We start from the raw sequence: 20,921 nt of genomic DNA on the forward strand, positions 1-20,921 counted from the left end.
GTGGTTTCCTCCATTTTTTTCCTTGTTAGGACGTTTTTAAGGGAGTTTTTCCGCACTCTTTCAACAGCCTTCAGGACAGGGGGTAACTCACACTGCATGTTTGGAAAGCTCTCGTAGGCAAATTGTGATCTCAGAGATTTAAGTTGTGAACTTTTGAGAAAAAAAAACTTGGATATTCTCTGAGACTTAAGTTGTAAATTTACTAGAAAAAATAAAAACTCAGATATCCTCTGAGATTTTAGGTGTAAGTTTTTGAGAGAAAAACCTTAGATATTCTCTGAGAGTCCAATTGTAAATTTAGCAGAAATTAACTTTGATATTCTCTGAGATTTAAATCGTGAATTTACAAGAAATAAACATGTATCTTCTCTGAGCTGTAAGTTGAAAATTTACAAGAAAAAAAACTGAGATATTCTCTGATATTTAAGTTTCTGAGAAAAAAAAAAAAACCTTGGATTTTCTCGAGATTTCAGTTGTAAATATAAAAGAAATATATATATTTATTGGAGTTTACTTTACAGTAAGCTATTATAATTATTAAAAAAATATTATAATTAATGGTATTATAATGATAATAATAATAATATAGAATTATTATAAAATATTAATAATACATTATAGAGAATTAATAATAAAATATTATTATTATTATGTATGAGAAGAGTTGTTTCAAGCGAGGAGGATGGAGGGAGCAAAATATTGAACTGCAGTGTCCGTGGGGCGGGATCAGTATCAGTGGTCAGTATTACATAACCGCAGCAGTAGTAGTCAGGAGTATTAGTACTACCATGAGCGGCAGTAATCAGATAAAGAGTCAGAGCACCGTTTCATTTCCTGCACGGTTTGTGTCTGTCGTCTGAGCGGACGACAGGGAGATGAACCGCGAGCTCTGCCAGCAGCTGTTTGTGCCAAACACAAAAAAACAACACAGAGTGGAAACACAATACAGACGTGGAATGTGATATAGGAAGTGTGTTACATAAAGAGGGCTCCCCTCCCTGGAACGTAAACACACAGCTCTGAATGTCTGCAGCCATGTTTGGCTTCTTCCTCTTTATGTTTAACACATTGAATCCTTCCTTCACAACAGCAGATATATGACCAACTGTGAGCTTTTCCTTTACATACATGTGTGACGAACAATATGGAGGAACAGCTGGCCACAACATATAACACACACAGTCTGTCAGAGCTGCAGCTAACACTTCATCACTACTGATTAATGTGTTGATTATGTTTTTGATTGATTAAATGTTTGGTGTGTGTGAGTCAGTATATTAGGGTCATATAATGAGAAAGCACAGATTTATGAGTAAAAATACTTATACTCTTTGAGATTCAAGTTATAAATTTATGGGGAAAAAACTGAATTACAAAAGAAAATATATATTATTCTCTGAAATTTAAGTTGTAAATGTAGGAGAAATTAACTTGGATATTCTCTGAAATTTAAATAGTAAATTTACAAGAAATAAACTCAGATATTCTCTGAAATTTAAGTTGTAAATGTAGGAGAAATTAACTTGGATATTCTCTAAAATTTAAATTTCAAAGTTACAAGAAACAAACTCAGATATTCACTGAGATCTAAGTTGTGTATATGCCAGAAAAAAAACACAGAATAACAAAAAAATTATGAACAATAACAGGAAAATCGTGAGTACAGAATACTGCAACCATTGTTAAGAGTGCTACTGCTGCTATCAGCACGTGTAATAATTTCAGTTCAAACTGCATTATTTATTTATGTTAAGTGATAAGTACAAAAAAATAGAAAAAAATCTAATTAGTGTAGAATTTAAAAAGCTGAAAAGAATTTTTGTTCTATGTTGTTTTAATTGTAGTCACATGATTATTTCAAATTATTTCTATCTCACAGCATCTGTAACATCTGGTTTTAATCTCGGTGTAATTTCGGTTCACGGTTTAACTGTCAGACACACATCGAGGCAGGCATGGACTCGCCTCTGCACACACACATTCAAACAAACACAGTCAGGCACGTGCACCTTCACATGAGTGTGCAAGAACACCAGTGGACACACACACACACACATACACACACACTCCAGAAACAATTGAGCCCAGGTGACACACCCCGGGAGTCTTGTTCGTAATGTCAACACACTGACTGCGAGTTATGTCACCACAGTGTGGAGAGAGTAGTGACCTCCCCCCTCGCTCGCTCGCTCTCTCTCTCTCGTCTCTCTAAATTACTGCTCACGCTCTGCCAGTGGTCAGATCAGATTATGAGACATGGTCACATGACATGACGAGACACGTAAGAAGACCCCCGCATTGTATGAGATCCTGCAGGTTACACATAGCTGCATCAGAACATCAGAATTTTCTTTGTTCTTGAGGTGAAGACAGGCAAGACATAATGTAGACTTGTTCGACTGTAGCCTGTGTGTGTGCACTGTGTGGACTACAAAAACAAAATCTCATCAGGACATCCCTACTTCTGGCAATTCTTTGACTTTCCAACAAAAACTTACAGTAAATTCAAACAGAAGATCTGACTTGGAGGCTGGTCTAAACCCAGTATGCCCGTCCTCACAAGAAAAACAACAGTCAATGCCGGAAACTCTGTCATGCTCATGACAAGCAACCTGACAACACTGCAAAAAGTCATACGGACATCAGACTTTGACATGAGAAATGCCTGTCTGTACCCTGTGTCCTGCCAACCATCAGTGTTGGTTTCTTTTGACCAGGATCATGACATCTCCCCAACGTTTAACAACTAGTCTTAGTCCTAACCAGGTGTTCAGACTGAAAATGGCACTATGAGATGAGCTGTCGTTCCAAGAGGACTTCGCGAATTGACCCTTTCTGCATCCCGCCCCTTTTTGCTTTTTGCTCCAGTAATAGTTGAGCGAGCTTGGTATCTTAGTCAACTTTCTGTTTTCCTGTAAAATGTCACATCTTAAGTTAGCAAACTGCTAGCTAACTAGCTTGCTAAAATTGATGTAGAGTATTTAGCTAGTTAGGTAATATAAGTGTTAGCAAGCAAAACACCAAGTAACTAGCTACCTAAGTATTGATAGCTCATTTGCTTAAGACACAGGTCTTTTAACCGTCTTCAAAATTTGGTTTTCTTTTCAATATTTCATATACAGGAAACCAGAACTGAAAAAGCTGACTGAGGTACCAAGTTTGCTCAACTGTTACTGGAGCACAAAGCAAAAAAGGTCAATTTTTCTGAGGCCCCATTATTCTGAACAGTCCGAAAAAGGTTGCATTGGACAAAAAGTCCAATTGTCCGGCATCACCTTATCCCAGAAACAAACGCCCATTGCTCCGAAAATACACTCTGTCATTGCAGTTGTTAGTTCGGTGACTTCTTTCCCTGTCCAAATCACATAATTTATTAGACCTGAAATGGGACCCTGCTTCGTCCCAGCAGCGTCCCATGCTGGGTTAGTAGTATAAAAAGAAATGATGGGAGATTTACCTCTGTCATAAGATCTGGGCTGATCAAAAACTCAACAAAACAATGACAAAAGGCAACCCATGACTCCTTGTGCAAACGTGAGCTAGCTAACATACGAAATCATTGTGCAGCAGCTAACATAATGGTCAATTAGCTGTATTATTAAGTGTGCAGACAATCATGTGAGCCAGAGTTGATCGTTTGGTAACTTCATGAGCAAGAGACTCTGACAGACCCTCCACCTCAGAAACGACTGACAACAGTGCAGAGTGTGAGGCTAACAGACCAAACATTAGCCATGCTACAACTGCTGCTGATGTAGCAGCTACAGGTAAGCGTAAATGATTTAAGGCCTCAAAATATTCAGTGTAGTCAGGGGTTCCTGCTCCATCTCACTATCAGCGAAGGGGTCCACTGCCTGAAAAATGTCGAAGACCTCTGGCCTACAGTGTTTTTGACGTCTTGGCTGTTCCAACAAAACTGAAATTAGCTCTTAGATATCAGGGTTAGGGTTATTTTCTGAGAAATGGGGCTTCGGAGCAATGGGTGTTTTCATTTTGGAATGATGGGCTGCTGGACAATGGCATGGCATGGAAATACAAGCAGAAGAAGAGGAGTACAGTAGCTGGGTTGTGACAATTGAGGAGGCAAACATGATAAAAATAGCTTTTCTTTTGAAGAGCTCATGCACGTCGCTGCTGGCAAAAAAGAAAGTGGCATCCCTACAAGTTGGTGCACGCCATATGCCGCTCTTGTGTCCTGCTTTTAAGTATAAAGGTGGCGGATCAAAACAAAAAGGGTCTGTGACTCATATTTTAAAGGTTGTATGCATTTTGGAAACTACTGGCAAAAGAAGTAGTCCTGATGACAGGGCGTCAGATCAAAATACACTCATGAGAGGCGACGCTGAAGTGTATTTTTGTTTGTTTAATGGTGGACTTGTTGAATTGAGGACCTGAATGGTTTCTAGTCAGTCTGTCGGGCATTTTCCAGAATGCAGGCAAACAAATAGTTTCTCAAATCAGATCTTTAAGACAAATTCCCCCCGCTGTTAATTGCAAGTGATCAGATTGGATCAGATGGTTGCAAGAGACACAAAAGATACTTTGGGAATCCGATTGGAGTCGTCAGAGCGGCCAGACTGAGACACAGCTGTACAAATCTGATTGGAATCACATTTCAAACCACTTTAAAATGTGGCTCAGAGCCAGTTTGCAAAAGTCACATTTAGCCTTCAAGACTTTCATCGTAAAATCAATCAGGACATTAAGGTTGTGATGATAACCACGTTACCGTGACACCAGGTTCATGTGACCCTACCACGGGGTTGAGCTCATTACCGTCAAACTTTATTTTGTAGGGTCGATCTCTTGTTATTCCAGTGCACGATGTGTTTGACGTCAGAGCTGTCACACACAGTGCCAATCATGAACTAGCGGTGTCACAATTCTCCACAACCAAGATTCAATATGACTTTCCACTTTGAGGCCAATTTTTTTTATTTAAACACTTCTTTATTTTGCACCGATGGCTCTGCCATTGTTAGACTATTGAGTTTTGAATTTGACATTTACATTGTCAAACTCTTCTATATGGTATCAAGTGTGATTAACGGTGAGCTACGTTGTGTCTTTGTCGTGTTGTTTTTTCTTCTTCAGACACGAGTTGGACGCCTCAGGTAGGCAGGCATGGATTGCCAGTTTTATCTTTTGATTTGAGTATTGAAACTGGAAGCTAATGTCAATCGATATTTGATTTAATATTGAAATCGTGACATCGCTATCAGCAACACAGACGCTGATTGGTTGACAAGTCAGGAGCGCAGCCCCTGATTGGTCAAAAAGACCAATTCTTCGTAAACTGGCAACCCACAGGAATATTTTGTGTTGCCCTACTTTGCCTACTTGATTTGGGCTGACAGTCTGTTCTGTGGCAGAGGATGGACTGGTAAATATGTGAATCTGTACAGTTATTTCACAGTAATTTCAAGTATTAAGTCTTTTTTTAATAGTATATACACTTCTACATCAAGCCCTGCTTTAAATTTTAATTAAAATTCTCACTGTTCTCTTTTTTCTCTTCGTCCTCACTGTTTATTCTCTCTGTAATCTTCACTGTTTCCTCTCTCTCTTTATCTCCCTCCACTTTGCTCCTGCCTCGCTCTCTCTTTCCTCCTCCCGCCCCTCCCTTCCCCTCTCTCCCTCCTGCTCTCTCTCTCTCTCTCTCTCTCTTTTTCTCTCGCTCCAATGCTTTCTGCAGCGGCACGTGACGTGGCGGCTGCACATGGCCCGAGCGTGTGAGACACAGAGAGAGGCGAAGAGAGAGAGAGAGATTTGAAAACATGCAAAGCGAACGCTCTTGACTCGCTCTCCCCCTCCAGCGCTGCTCTCTCGCTCCGTCTCTCTCTGTGCAGTGTTACAGAGTGCAGAGTCAGTGTCTTCTTTAACCCTTCACTCTCCAGGATTAATCACAGCCCTGCATGTTAAATCACTCTCTGCCTCAGCGTGGCATTATCCTGCTCTCTCCTCTTTTAAAGAGACAGCAAACCATTTCACTCACAGCCAGATCTGATTAAATTCATCTTTTTTACTGGAATTAAACTCTTACTGTATATCTCATCGCACTGGTTGATAATTCCCAGTGGGTTTATCTGGGATTCTTCCAGTCTAGACTCTGGTATTTTGGTTTCTGTTTGAGGTGAAGCAGCTCTGTGGTTAAAGGAGAATACACCTCAGCTGGAGGAGTCATGTACGGCCAAGGGCGGCCTAATCTGCACTTAGATTGTTTGTCTGCAGGAGAAAGTGACTGCAGTGATATTGGCTGTCGTACTTTGACTCCTCAGCTTTTGTACACATGTGTTTTTGATTTATTTTGTTTAAACCTGCAAAAGATCAAATATGTTTGTACATTTAATATTAAAGTAATGTAACTTCATTACTTTCCATTACTTTTAGATTACCTATCTACCAACTATGGTGAAATTGTTTAGCCTAGTATAATGTTTTGTATTTCTGGTAATGGTTGTGCATGTTAAAATCAATAGTGGTAATTATATGCATTTAAATGTATTTTGTTAGTCGGCTTGTCAGACTTCAAACTTCACAAATAAACACTGTGAGACTAATGAAGTGTTGTAATGTGTGCACGCTGTGCATGGTAGTACATCATTCTTTATTTTAAAATTATAACATTTCTAAATAATTTTTGGAGAAACACAACCTGATGTCATACTGCGGTGGCAAGTCACGTAACCTGGCGAACAGACTGTTCCACAGTCGGCCTGAAATATCGGGCACTATCAAGGTGGACTTCAAAGACCAAGCGATGATAATCTCCCAGTTGTGTCCTCGTTTGGTTTATTTCATGTTTCAGTTCGTGCTGCAAAAGTAGTGACACCAAGAGTCTTCCTTTGGTTTGTGTCCATTTGTTTGAGAGAAAGAGAGAGACCACAGCCGTGGTCGACTGAGGTAGAGACTGAATAAGGTGAGAGACCGCTAGTAGCGAGAAAGATGGTTAATCAGAGAAATAAATCATTATTTTCTGCATATATGTTCTCAGTATGTATAAACCTCCCCAGCGTGTGCTTCCACACCAGTGCACAACCCAGCGGCTAAATGCTGCAGCGCCTGAATGTGTCTGAATACATCCTAACTGTATCGTGACATACACGGTTAGCATCATGTAAAATTCCATATACCATGAAAGAATATTTAGGCCATATCACTCACCCCTAGCTGACACATTGCTTTGAATTTATGATTTGTAAGATCTAAGATGTAGATAGTATTTGACTTAGACTGTATATGCCATGTGCCATGCCATTCATATATCTGTTGTAAAACCTTGACAGCAAAACCTCCAAATTACATAACAATATCAGACTTTTCCCTTCAGTACACAAACCCTGCTCTCAGCATCTGTCTGAATGCTGCTACAGAAGCAGCATTCACAAATTTCACATGAACGTTTGAGACCTGAGAGTGAATTCAGAGAGCAGAAAGCGTTTAAAGTGCCTGGAGAACTTGAATGTGTCACAAAAGACAGTAAAAGGTCTGAAGCAGCAGACTGAAATGACTAAATATCAACATAATTAGAGTATAATCTTACTTTGATTTGGCTGAATTATCCAAGTAGGGATTGTTGCAATAAAAACATTTGCCTGACAGTTTCATATGTAGAGTGCTGACTTATTCTGCTTAATTTCTGGTCACTGAAATCAATTTAAATGTAATTATCTTGGTTGATCACAGACAACTGGACTCATGCAACTCATGTGACTGCTGAAAATCTGCACACTCCCACTGAAGCTCCAACTCTGGATCAGTCTGAAAATGTTTAGGAAGTTAGGCCCAGTGTAGCCTAGCCACGTGCATAAATAAGCTAAACCAAATCATATGTAAATATCAGTGAAAAACCCAGTTCCTAATTTAGCTGCTGTATGTAAACTCCGGTGTGTTTGCCTGTTTAGGTTTCTATAAATGTGTATTAGTATGGAGCCATATTCCACTATTGGCTTGTTTGTTTTCATCTGCAGTTCCCACTGAAGCTTCACCACTTCTGCTTTCGCTTCACGTGTCAGCAGCGTGTCTGTCAGCAGGATTTTAAAACTGCACACATTCCCATGAAGTTTGGTGAAGAGATCGGCCTCGGGGCAAAGGAGCAACAGGTTATGACTGCGTGGTTATTTTGATTCAGGTTTTCTTTCCACGTGACTTGTTTCATTTTTATCACACATCAAACTGTCTGTCGTAACGAGCTGACGCTGAACTTCCTGTCTATTCATCAAATTCTTAAACGTCTCATCATGTTTATTTTAGGCGCAGTAATCTGTCAGTGGTTAATATGTGATTACTATTAAGGACCGCCTTTAAACTAGCTGCAAAAAAATTGTGCAGCAGATGCTTCCTTCCTTCCAAAACACATCGCAGGTCATTGAGTTCATGCGTCCTCCAGCATGCACAGACTCATGGGAATCTGAGGTTTAGAAGGCTGTTTTTGATTAGGAAGGATTTTGACTGAGTGAATTGACCTGGAAGTGTTGAAGCTGTAGCCTGATAACAGCTGATTTGAACTGCAAGTCAAGATGATTCGTGTGTCCTTTCCTAAGAAAACAAGGACTGTTCTTTAGTGGGGAATGGAACTGCTCCATTAAGGAGAAATCAGATTAATTATATAAGACATTGTAAGTAGCAGATGAGGGAGCATGTCATCGTTTTGCAAGTCAAGACAGTCGAGTCCCGAGCAGTATGTAGCAAAGGCACGTCCAAAAATGAGTCCTGCAGTCCAAATACTGAGTTGGAGCCATAAACGCTGTATTAAACAAGTTTAAATCCAATTTAATATACGACCTACGGTTGAAGTGAGTTGTTTCGCTCTGCTCCCACCTCTCCAGATTCGAGGAAGCTCAGGCAGGCTGCAGGAACACTGCAGGGGTGCAACATATGACAAGAAGTCCTCCACTGTAACTTGATCAGCTGTTTATAACTGTAACTTGTCCGTAAATGTAAAGTTGAGCCCGTTATCCTGAAAACAGGAGTTTGAGTTTAATGGCTGCCTGTCTCACTGCCTGCCAGACTCCATTAACATATTGCTCAGTTTACCCGTTATAAACATCTACGCCTTCTACAAGATTATTAATGATTTCTTACCACTCATAAACAAACACTAACTCATTCAGCAAATATTCAGCATTAATTTGAACTCTAATTAACATGAAACGGGCAAACAAAGACAGTTTTTCTGGCCTGGAATAGAAATTTCAGAGGACTCTGCGGCTGCTTCCTTAATCTCTGATGACAAATCATGGTCATCTTATTCTAATAAATTGCAGTAAATATATCACAGATTTCTCCTTTAACTTCGAGTTTCAAGTTCTAAAACAGTCATAGCGCGCTCTTCACCAGATCTAATGTCATTTTAAGAACAGAACCTCGACTTAATGTTCTTTGTGCAACTTCAAATATCAAGCCTTATCCGTAATTTTCGACCTGCAATTAGTTTTAGACCACAGTTTAGTTTTTGTATGCTCACAAAAACTCTCTTCTATCTCTATTTCATTTTCTCAGTAACGTAACATTAGTTCCTCATGGTTCTTTCCTGTAACTTGACTGGATGATCGAACAAAGTGAGGATTTAAGTGTTGACTTGCTGAGACTGAAGAGCTTTAACAAGAAATGAGGGGAAATAAATTGGTTAGTGGATTCAAACTTTTTAAACAGACTTTTGAATATCTTGGCCTGTGGAAAAGTATCAAGTATTGTCGGGTCAAAAGGCTCGAGTCCAAGCAAAGACACACTTTGTCAATTCCAGGTCTAAAGTCACCAAATTTGCAATTCAAGACTGTCTTGACTCCACACCTCTTATAAGTACCATGCTGGTTATTTTAAGTTTTGAATTCTACTTAACAGCTTTCCTCCTCTTCTTTCAGCTTCACCTCACTGGTTGTACCTCAGTGGGCGTTTACTTGGTTAAAGAGCATCATTAGAGAGCACTGGGCAAAAATTCATTAGATCAGGCTTCAACCTGACAAATTTTCTCCTTTACCAACTGTAATATTTCAACATGAAGTCTTCAGTTTCTGATTTTTAAACTGGGAAAACTTGTTCTCCTGCTCTGGGAAGGTTACATTTCTTCTAAATTATGCAGAAAATTACTTTAAACTATTTTACTGACAGAAGAAATAGACTATTCAGGTAGAGAATAATGTTTCATTTTGTGGCTAAAACCATGATTTTAAATAATGAAATAAAATAAGAATGTATGTTTTGTTTTGATTAAAGTCCAGCATAGCTTTTGGATCATGACATATTATATTTTTGATTGAAACAGGATAGACAGGCAGAACATTTGACAGAACGTTGGAAGGAACTTGATCTGAACTTTGAAAATTTGGCATAATATAACCCATCGTATCATGCTGTTGCTAGCTGGCTAACTAAAGAATCTTAGCTCTGTGCCACTATAAGTTAAAGATTGATTAAGACATGGATCTCATGAAATTATTAGCTAAAACTGGTCGGTTCTACGTAAACAGAGAGGGAAAGATCTGCATGCTTGTTTAAGGTTTTTATCTGCGGTACATTTTGAGCTCCAAGCTCTTCCTCAGAAGTTTCGAACTGCTTTCGAAACGTCACACAGTCACACAAATAAATACCTGAAATGGGAGCAGATCGTTCCTTCTCTGCTCAGGTATTTTTATGATCCAGTACTCATCCAGCTGGGCTTATGGATGTGCATCTTTTTCTTTTTCTTTAATGCATTTGTAAATAGATGCATAATATCACCAGAGATGTGATCTAAAAGGGTTAAAAAAAAACAAACATTTTTTCATGTCAACTTGACTTAAAAAAAATAGAGTGATCATAAAATCTGGGTGAAAATCATTCTTGAAATATCATTTTGCACCACAAACTATTTTACACACATTCTACACCGCATGTTTGAGAGACGTGATCAAAGGCTTAGTAGCATTTCCTGTCTATTTTTAGGTATGTGTATCATTAGTAGTGGCCGCAAGAGGACTTAATTTACTGTGGTGATTCAGGATTTCTTGCAGTTGAGAACATAAGTTTTGGATTTGTGGGGACATAAAATCTTGTTGGGAATTAGCTTAAAACATCCCAGATCTATTACAGTATAAAATCCAAGTATTCGTCATGTAAAATCATGTGTAACTGAAAATATAAACTTCATTTGTAGTGTTTGGAGACAGTGAATCGCTGCCTGGTTCAGCTGAAGCTAAAGTTCTGGTGCGAAAACTGAACTCTCCAGGTTTAGCCTGTTTTGTGAGGTAAGAAAAGACAGAAAGAAAAGGGAAACCAATGTTATTTTTGGGAATATTTCCGTCCAGGTCCAACAGAGCACAGCTGGTTTAGTAATGGTTTTATCTATGCAGCGTTCATCCCTCTAGTCTCCACTTTTGTCCATTTTCAAATCACAGATGTAAATATTTATGATTTGCCGCATTTTAGGGAACAAACAGGTAACAAATGTTATCAAAGCGACTTATAAAATCACAGCTGCGTTCAAATTTTTGTGCTCGCCTCCCTCTGAGCTGTTCTCCATTTTTACCCTGAATGAATTAAAACCAAACCAAACGTTCATGTGGATCAGATTATTATAACCAGTCTATTTTCCATCTATTCCTCTGGTTGATTCTCTCTCTGCCTCTCTGCAGCTCTGTAGTAACACTTCAGCTCCACAACGACCTGAGGGATTTCTGGCTGGATGCATCATGCTCAGCTCAGTCACGTGTTTATAATTCAGAATAAAGAGCGCACACACACGCACACACACATTCTCTCTCTCTCTTTCAAAAACACACACACACACAAGAGCGTGTTCACATTAAAGCCCAAACAGTTGCATGCAAATGCTGAAATAAAGAGGACACTCTCATATGCATGTTCGAAGTTCACCGTACTGCACAGACACACAAAAGCATGTGCACGTGAAGGCATGTGCACACAGACACACACTGATGGCGTATATTCATAGACACTTGCAGAGGCACTCAGGCAGATATGAACACACACACACACACACACACATGCTCAGAGCCTTGCAGCAGTATCCAGTGGTATTCACTCCTCTGTAGCAGCTCTCTCCTGCTTTCCTTCCTCTCTCTGTCTGATTTTCCAACAGTTTTTACAGATTTTATTTTGTCTTCAAGCTGCAGCTCTTTTTCACAGTGAAACTCTCATTGTTTATGACTCAGAATAAAAAAGACAAACAAAATGTTCTTTCTCAGAATAGGATCCTGCTGGGCACTTTATCTCTCTTTCTCCCTCTCCGACTCTCTCTTTTTGCTTTATTCTGTCTGTGCGTCGCTGCTTCATTCTACACGCTGTATTAGAGGTATGCAAATTTTGTGAAAACCATGAGTTGTGGGTATGAGTGCGATGCATAGAAAAAGCACACAGCTGACTTATCGCTGCATGACAAGAACTGTCCAGCCAGTCAGACGACATTTCCTAAACAAAAAGTCAAACAACAAAGCGAGAGGAGCAGCAGCAGGTGAACTCGTGTCCACCTTTATAAAGTCATCATGTGCATTAAGTGATGATTGTTTCAGTGCACAAATCATTGGACACACATAAAAACACAAAGGAAGGACCACTTGCTTGTTTTGAGAACTTAAAATCTCAGCACCTGTTAAAGGGATAGTTTCCGTTTATTTGAAGTGAGGCTGTACTTCAGTGTCTGCCGGCACGCCTCCAGTTTGGAGAAGCAGTGGTCTAATATTGTTTTCTCCAAACCAACCAGACTCCATTGGAAAAATCAGTAATTTTATCTCGCAGATCACAGGAGCTGCTGGTCTACCGCTGCCTTGATCCGTTAGTTTGCTTTTGTTAATCTGGAAATTTGGTATTTTAAAGGATTAGCTCTGATTTGTCAAAGCCACACAATTACACAAACAAATGTAGCAGATCTCAGCAGCTGTAGACCAGAGCGATGTTTGGTTTATATTAAAGGTGGGTTTCCATCTTTTTTTAGGTGTCTAAAATACATCTTGCTGCTGAGTTCTTTAGGCAATAGGAGTGAGAGAAAAAAGTGATTCTCTTACGTATCTTGAATAATATTTTGGATTGCTGAATCAATTTTTTTAAATAACTGGCGCTTATTCCATTAGCTCAATGCTAACATATAATGGGATTTCCTAATAAAGCATTAACAGAATTCAGTATCACAATCACATTAATATTATTTTAACATCTTAACACACAACATAAGATGCATATTTCCAATTTTCCTCTGATCTGTGGAAATGCACTAATCGGTGCTAACTCTGTCTGTCACTCTGCAGCCTCAACACTCCACGCTGACGCAAAGGGTCAAAACTCAAACTCTAAATTCACAGTTTCAAAGTTCAGTTTCATGTAAGGAGGATCTTTTTCCTGTGTGCAGTTTTCAGGGGGCTCAGCAGTATTGCAGTAATGCTGCTGAAATAAATCTCAAAAACCGACTGTCATGTGATGTAAAGTGTTTTCAGAAATATGAATCATGATGAACAGTCTCTAGAAGTGTATGATCTGACTTTTTCACATGGCCTAAAAGCAAACAAAAATCTTAATATCGAATTGCAGTACTCAATAATCAAGAGTTAAGTGTATCGTCCCAGTCCGAGCGGGTAATACTGTTAGTGTAGTACTGACTATGGATAAATACCTCATATAACCCCACTTCAAACAATCCAAACTATCCCTTTAAAGTGGCATCACAGCTCTGCTTCTCTTAAATTTGTAAAATCTGATCAAACAATCTGAACGCAGCCGTTTCATCTTTCGCTGGATTCAATCCAATCACACTTCAATGGCCAGATTAAATTCACGACACAATAACAAGCGCTACAAAAAGTTTTGTCTCCCTCTCTGTCTCCAAACATCGACAGCGCTTCACACACTCCATCACTCATTGTCTCATCTCTCCTTTGAGTGTCTGCACAACCACCGAACATTTACAAAGACATTTAGCAATCTGTCATCAATAAATCATCATGAAATTAGCTGCGATGATTCATTTGATGGCTCGCAGGATGAAAAAACATGGCCGTCAGCGTTATAAAGAATGGGCTTTGTGGTCTCAATTAGAATTGGAAGTTGTCAGACTTATGAAATCTCCAAGAGAAAGACGAAATAAAAGAAAGACGGACAGAAAAGCTCCTCTGATGTTCTGGCAGTTCTGGTTCACATCAAAAGCAGCAGAGAGAGGAAACAATAAATTATGAATATATAACGGATGAAAACAGGCGGTTGGAGGGAGCCGAGGAGGGCCGGAGAACGGGGTGTCAGCCATTTATCAGAGATATAATTAGAGAAGTCCCTACTCTGGTTATTGTTGAGCGAGTCCAGTGGATGAATCGGGGTACTTAATGTAATGTATCATGAGTCTGTGTCCTCATTAGTGCCAGATCGCATTAAGGCCTCTGCGTGTACAGCTTCATATACGTCTGACTGCATTAGCTGGTGCAGAAATGTTGCCTTCTCGCGTGAAGATGTCAATTTTAATCATCTCAGGAGCCGTAATAAGAAGAGCATTCTCATTTCTGACTAAAAAGTTGTTTTAGTTTAATGTATTTTTAGAATTTTAAAATATTAAAGGGATCAAAATATTTCCAAGTGACCAATTAAGTAAATTATTCATGGATAATGTGTCCAAAATTTAATCAAATGTCCATCTAAATGGCTCAGATTGGAATAAAATCACCTGTTCATATTTCCTCCCAGCGCACTGTTGATGTTCACATTCACTCACCATGTAGACACTCAGCTCCTCCCAGCATGCCCTGCTGCTGCTGCTGCTGCTGCTGCTGCTGCTGCTGAGGCGGCGGCGGCGGCGGTGGTTGAGGCTGGACGGTCTCGAGTCCCAGCAGCGAGGAAGAGGAGGACGAGGAGGACATGGAGGAGGACGAGGAGGAGCAGGGAGGAGGGGAGGTCGGAGGGCACTGGGAGCTCTGGTTGGGCACAGCCGACTGGGAGCTCTGGGAAGGAGAGAGAGGAAACATTTAAATTCATTAATGCCTGTGTATTTGTCCGTTTCACCTAAATTAAATTCAGGTGGTGTCTCTCACTGACATGCTAAAATGATGGGCAGGTTGTTATCGGTCTTTAGTCGTCCTATAACTTTTTCAAATTAAAATGGATCCTCGGTAACAACAGCAGAGGCTCATACGTGTGCTTTTGTTCTCTGTCAGTCTAACCTGGGAGGGGATCTGGGCGCTGGTGGAACTGGGCCCGTTGCTGTGCATCCCCATCCCGTTCTCGGTCAGGAACTCCTCCAGGTCCATGTACTGCAGCTGGAACAGGCCTCCGTCGCACGGCAGGGTCCTCTCCCACAGCAGCGGGCCCAGGAAGGCTGACTGGGAGCTGGGCCGCAACGCGCCGGACCCGGGGGCTCCTCCCAGCCCGGCGGGCCCTCCGGCATTGACCCCCAAAGAGTCTTCGTCGGAGTCCAGGGGCTTGTCTTTGTCTGGGGGGAAGGAAGGATGACAAGTCAGTTAGATTATTTCATTTTGATGCTAACACTCTGTCTGAGCACAGAGGGTAATTTTTACTCCTCCCTTTCCCTGTTTGTGTTTAAGGGCAAAAGGAAAGATAAGAGCCAATTACGACTGATATCCACTCTAAAAATCCAGCAGACTGACTCTAACTGCGAAGAGAGAGGCCGATAATCTAATATGCGATGGTCTCATTTGTTTACTGTAATTAAAATGTCCTCAAACTAATGTGGTGATGATGTATTGATGTTTGAATGAAACCCATAAAACTCTTTCCAAGCCAGCGCCTTTTGTCTTTTATCACAATACATGTTTGTGTCCATGTTGGAAAAATGTTTATGACATTATCAATAATTCAGAACGCTCGTGGACACATCAAAGTTTTCAGACAAATTGATTACTGGGAAACATTCCAGTGCGTACACACGTAGATGAAGTGTTTAAAGATATCTGTTAGCCAGATGGTCTCAGGTTTGATCCCCTGAGGTTGACACACACACACACACACACACACGCGCGCGCGCGCGCTCATCAAAAGCCCACAAAAAGGCGTTCTATTTCGCTAACATAGACTTAATCGTGAGACACCAGAAAAGCATTGATTTCTCCATGGATCAGCACATTTGATGCTGCCAGAGTGCATTAAAGGGAAACTATGTGACCTTTCACATACTTAAATTCATAAGAAATAAAACACACCCTTGCTGATTCCAGTGCACTCAGCAGATTTTCCTGCCACCGCCTAACTCGATCTGGTGTGACCAGTAGGCTAGCTTACGTCGGCTAATGTTAGCCATTTTTAGACACTGTTTTGTCACCGTCATATCTGAGTCAGTTTGCTGACTAACGTGACTGTTACACTGCTGTGTTTTAGTATTTATTAACCTGTAAAGCCACGTGTGACCACAATCCAGCAAAGATTACATAGTTTTACATATGTGACGTTTTTCTGAGGGAAAAAGAATCTGTGGTTTCGTTATGAGAGAGATTCAAATCAAAATCCTGAGTAGACGTGGCTTAGCAAATATATACAAAGACCAATATTTTGAAAGTCCTAAAAATGTTACAGACCCTTTTGCCCAAACAAAACACCCATTGTTCCAAAAATACAGGGCGATAGGATGAAGGGGTTCACAACAACCAAGGTAGGAATTCCAACATTGGAAATTTGTGACAGTAAAATCGCTTGAAATGCCGTTTGGTGTAAGGCCAACAAGATCAACTATTAAGCGCAAAACCCCAAAGATTCAGCACCAAGGACAGAGCCAGCAGTCAGTGTGTGTTTTTAGAGCACTGGACCTTCAGAGCGATGGCCGTTTGTTTTCGGGAAAACAGGCTGTCAGACAAATGACTATCGGGTTTGGAATAATAAGCTGTCAGAAAAATGGCGCGGCACCAAATATACAGTGTGACACTGGGCTCCACCCAACTCCCTCAGGAGGTTAAAAAAAAAAAAGACTTCACAATTTTTTTTTGTCAACTGAACTTTAAACACACCCCTGTTACTCTGTGAGCTACCAACCATCTGACAAAAAGCAACAAGCGTAGTGTTACATGGTTATATGGTTAACTGGTCAAATCATATTTCAGTTGTCAAAAATACTTCTGCATTTTAGAGAAAGAGAATAATAGAAAAATTCTCCAAAATTAACAAATGACAAATGAATATTACTCTACACAGATGCAAAATGGCAGAGACTGCTGTTTTCAGCCTCTCAGATGTGAAGATTTCCCACTTTTCTTCATTTATTATCATATTAAACTGAATAACTTTGATTTTAGACTGACAAAACAGGACTTTTAAAGACATCGCCTATGACTTTCAGAAAATTGGATGGACATATTTCACTACTTTCTGACATTTTGTAGACATTTCAACCATAGACTAAACATGTCACTTAATTTTATTCGTTGTTGTTTTTTGATAACTGATAATAAATCAAACAATTTGCACAGCGGCAAGTAAAAACTGACTTTAAGCAAGTAAATTTCTGATGCATTTGCCCAACCAGGCTAGAGAAATAAGCCATTACCACCAAACCCTGCTGCTGAAACTAAAAATTGCATTACAATTGTGAATATTGTACAGCATGTCAGAAAATCATTTAAAAAAAACTGACAAAATTCAGCAGACAGCTCCAGAGGCTGCGCTGTTGTCTGATAAACACCCGCTGAGGTTTGTGCTTCTGCGAAGCGCTTGTGTCCTTTGCTTTCTGTAAAGCACTTAGTTACAATCATTAAAAGGCATCTATAAATAAAGTTGACTTGGCTGACCCTGCACTCTGACCTCCCCGAGAGGGAGGGGGTCTGATGGAAAGATAGATACAGACATCAGGCATCAATAAACCTTCACCAGGAAAAATAAATGAAAATCCTGCAAGTAAACCAGGAAATAAATGTAATCTTACCGCATGGAAAAGAACAAGAGTGATTGTTTAGTGCCCTGATCCTTTGATAATATTATTCTACAGAGTTATTCCAAAAGTGCATATTGAATAAATGGCACACTGAATAATAAAACCCAATAAAATAGTAATAAAAGAGCATATTTAACTGGGCTGGGATGACAGAGCAAGAGACAGTAATGAGAAAGAGGAGAGGAGCTCGAGAGACTGAGGGAGAGCATCAGCAAGGCCGGAAATTTAAATTTAAAGGGATTAAAGAACATAAAGACAAGAGAGATTACAACGTGGAAACAGCAGAGAGGATAGAGAGAGATGGAATGAGGGAGGACAGAGAGTCAAGGCCTCATAGTTTCTCTGCCATCATCATCTTCTTCATCATCTTCTTCGGCTGCTGGCCAGTTTCTTTTAAATTAATGTCTGTTCGTTACTCGATGGACTATGTACTGAAAGACGGAAAGAAGAACAAGGGGAACAAAACAACAGTATGAAGGAAAGGAAACAATCCAGAGTTTTCATCTGATAGAAATATCATCTCTTCAAAAGTGTTGGACACATTTAGTCCGGAGCGAGACCTTTAAATCACTGGGATCACTAAGATTATTTTCATGTCCTGGAGCCACACAAACAAACTTACTAATCAAGGCAACAATTGTCTTCTGCTGGGAAAAATCACTGGTTTTGCATATGGAGTCTATGGTACATTACTAAGCTTCCTATGCCGGTACTCCTGCTGCCTCTCCAAACTGAGGGCGTGTCAACCGCCATCTACGGTAGGAAACACACTGACTGCGAATAAGTAGCTCATACAACCCCACTTCAGAAAATCCAAACGGTCCCGGTGGCGTCATGGTGGCGGCTACAGCTAACAGCTTCTTCAGCAACGAAAGATTATGCTTGGATGCACCAGTTACTGGTTAGGTGTACCGACCAGAGCAACAAGGAGATATTTATGGAAAAACCGGCAAAAGAAAGTGCAAATGCTTGTTTCCATCTACTAGTGTGACACAAAATTAGGAGTTGGTTCATGGAAATAAACAGCTGGTGGCGCTGATCCTCCACACAGGTGCTTTTAAACCAGGGGTCTGCAACCTTTACGATCAAAAGCGACATTTTTGGCCAAAAAAAGAAGAAAAAATCTGTCCGGAGCCACATCTATTAAATTCTCTGTTTTCCTCTGAGACTTTAGTTTTTTAGATTTTAGTTTTTAGATTTTCCACAGTCATTTTACGTAGACTTAAATCTAGCTATCGTCAGAATTTAGAGCAAAAGACGCCAAGCCACAGATGCAGCCTGTGATGCACATTTTAGTTTTTAGTTCCAAAATATAAGAACTTAATTTGGTATGTAGGCTCCATATTTTTTACACTTGGAGAATCACTTTAGACCTACAACAATGCTTACTGAAAATTAAAATGTTGAAAAAATTAAAAGCCTCACAAACAAACTGGACTGAGGGGACAAGGAAAATGGAAGAACAATTTTAACAGGAAGGAAAGAGTTCTTGGTGCTTCAACACCAACATACAGCTGACAGACGGACGCTGATGCTAGCCACAACAACCTGTGACTGAAATTCCTCCTGCTACAGTGATGATACAGTGACTATATTTCCCATGCATAAATCATTTACTCAAATGCACTAATGACAAAATCTCGCACACAAACTTAATATAATATAATAAAATATGTCCTGACACCTGCAGGCTCCACAGAAAAGAAAAGGAGGCAAAAATGACGAGAACAAATAGGGAAATCCCTCTAAGAGCTGCAGGAGGAGAGGATGAAGAGAGGAGCGGGAGGGGAAACGGACAGTAGGAGAAGAGATGGAGAGATGAGTGTGTGTGTACTGTACCACATGAGACAAAGCCTGAGAAAATGCAAATCAGCGGAGGGACCATGGAGGAGAGCAAGACAGGAGAGAGTGAGAGGAAAAACTCAAAGACGTGTGAGAGAAGGACAGACAGAGAGAAAGACGGGAGATGTGCTAGATAGAGTGGGTGTTTGTGAAGGCGTCAAACAAAGCCAGCCAGGGAAAGAAAAGCAGGAGGACGAGTGAAGCATCCACTCCGCATTGTGGAAGAAAAGGGGGGTGAGGAGAGAGGCATCGAGAAAGCCCAAAAAAAAAAAAAAAAACATCACACAACGAAGGCATCTTTTTCACACCCCTGAACGCATCACCTATCATTAGGAGAGTGTGCGCTCTATGGGCGCTGACAATGAGGCTATCCGAGGCCTCTGAGCTGCTTTCTGACTCCGCGGCGAGCCTGTCAGCCGCGCTCACCATCACCTCCTCCTCCTCCTCCTCGTGCAAATGAACAAAAAAAAAACCTCTACAGAAAGGAGAAGCAGTTACACCAGGAGGCCACCAGGGGCTGCCACTCAGCACGAGAACACACTGGGACTGAGTGATTGCTTTGTTTTTCTCCCTCACTGCTCAGTTTTATCTATACTTGTGAGGTGAGATTCTTCTTGACAGTCCATTTTAGCCTCACGGAGATGAAAAAAAGACTTATTTTAGGGTTTTAACAGAGGTTAAACTTCATATTTGTGTGGATAAAGTAAGAGTAATCCTCAAGTGAATGAATGCAAGTCAATGCAGGGTCCTCACAAGCCGAACAAAACCAGTGTGTGTGTGTAACAGCAGCTGACTCGGAGGTATGACATCCCCACAGCAAGAGAGGAAGGAGAGGCAGCCTGGTTAATATTTGTCATGGCAGCTGGTAGATGGGAAACAATTCAATCCCACTCACTAACTAACCTTTATTTAAACAGACCAGAGAGTCAAATCCAACACAAACGGCTGCCACCACCACCACCGCCGCCACCGCCGCTGCTTCTGCTGCTGCTGCTTTGGCTGGATTTTGATGGCATCCACTCCAGATTGTGTTTCTTTTTTTAAACCCTCTTCTTCCCTCCTCCTCCTCCTCCTCCTCCTCCTCCTCCTCCTCCTCCTCCTCCTGATCACTTCATTTCACCAGCAAATGCAAAAAGGAAACGTTTAATATTAAAAAAAAATCCAGCGGGCCAGAAGGAGGAAGGCTGGAGTGAAAACACGGTGTGCATGTGAGTGTGTGTTGGATAAGCAG

At 40.6% G+C, this 20,921-nt stretch overlaps 1 protein-coding gene across 2 annotated transcripts in view; it reads right to left on the minus strand.

Annotated features, from left to right (window-relative positions):
- Positions 1-20,921, minus strand: part of dbpa (D site albumin promoter binding protein a) — a 42,852-nt gene that overhangs the window by 17,798 nt on the left and 4,133 nt on the right. For both annotated transcript variants that reach the window (XM_084738539.1, XM_084738538.1), the window contains 2 exons: positions 15,135-15,403; positions 14,690-14,915 (listed from right to left, as the gene is read on the minus strand). In XM_084738539.1, the coding sequence (XP_084594665.1) occupies positions 14,690-14,915; positions 15,135-15,403 (495 nt within the window). The remainder of the gene's footprint in view (positions 1-14,689; positions 14,916-15,134; positions 15,404-20,921) is intronic.

Source organism: Lutjanus erythropterus, chromosome 16 (assembly GCF_056507025.1).
Source record: "Lutjanus erythropterus isolate fLutEry1 chromosome 16, fLutEry1.hap2, whole genome shotgun sequence".
Taxonomy (NCBI): domain Eukaryota; kingdom Metazoa; phylum Chordata; class Actinopteri; order Lutjaniformes; family Lutjanidae; genus Lutjanus; species Lutjanus erythropterus.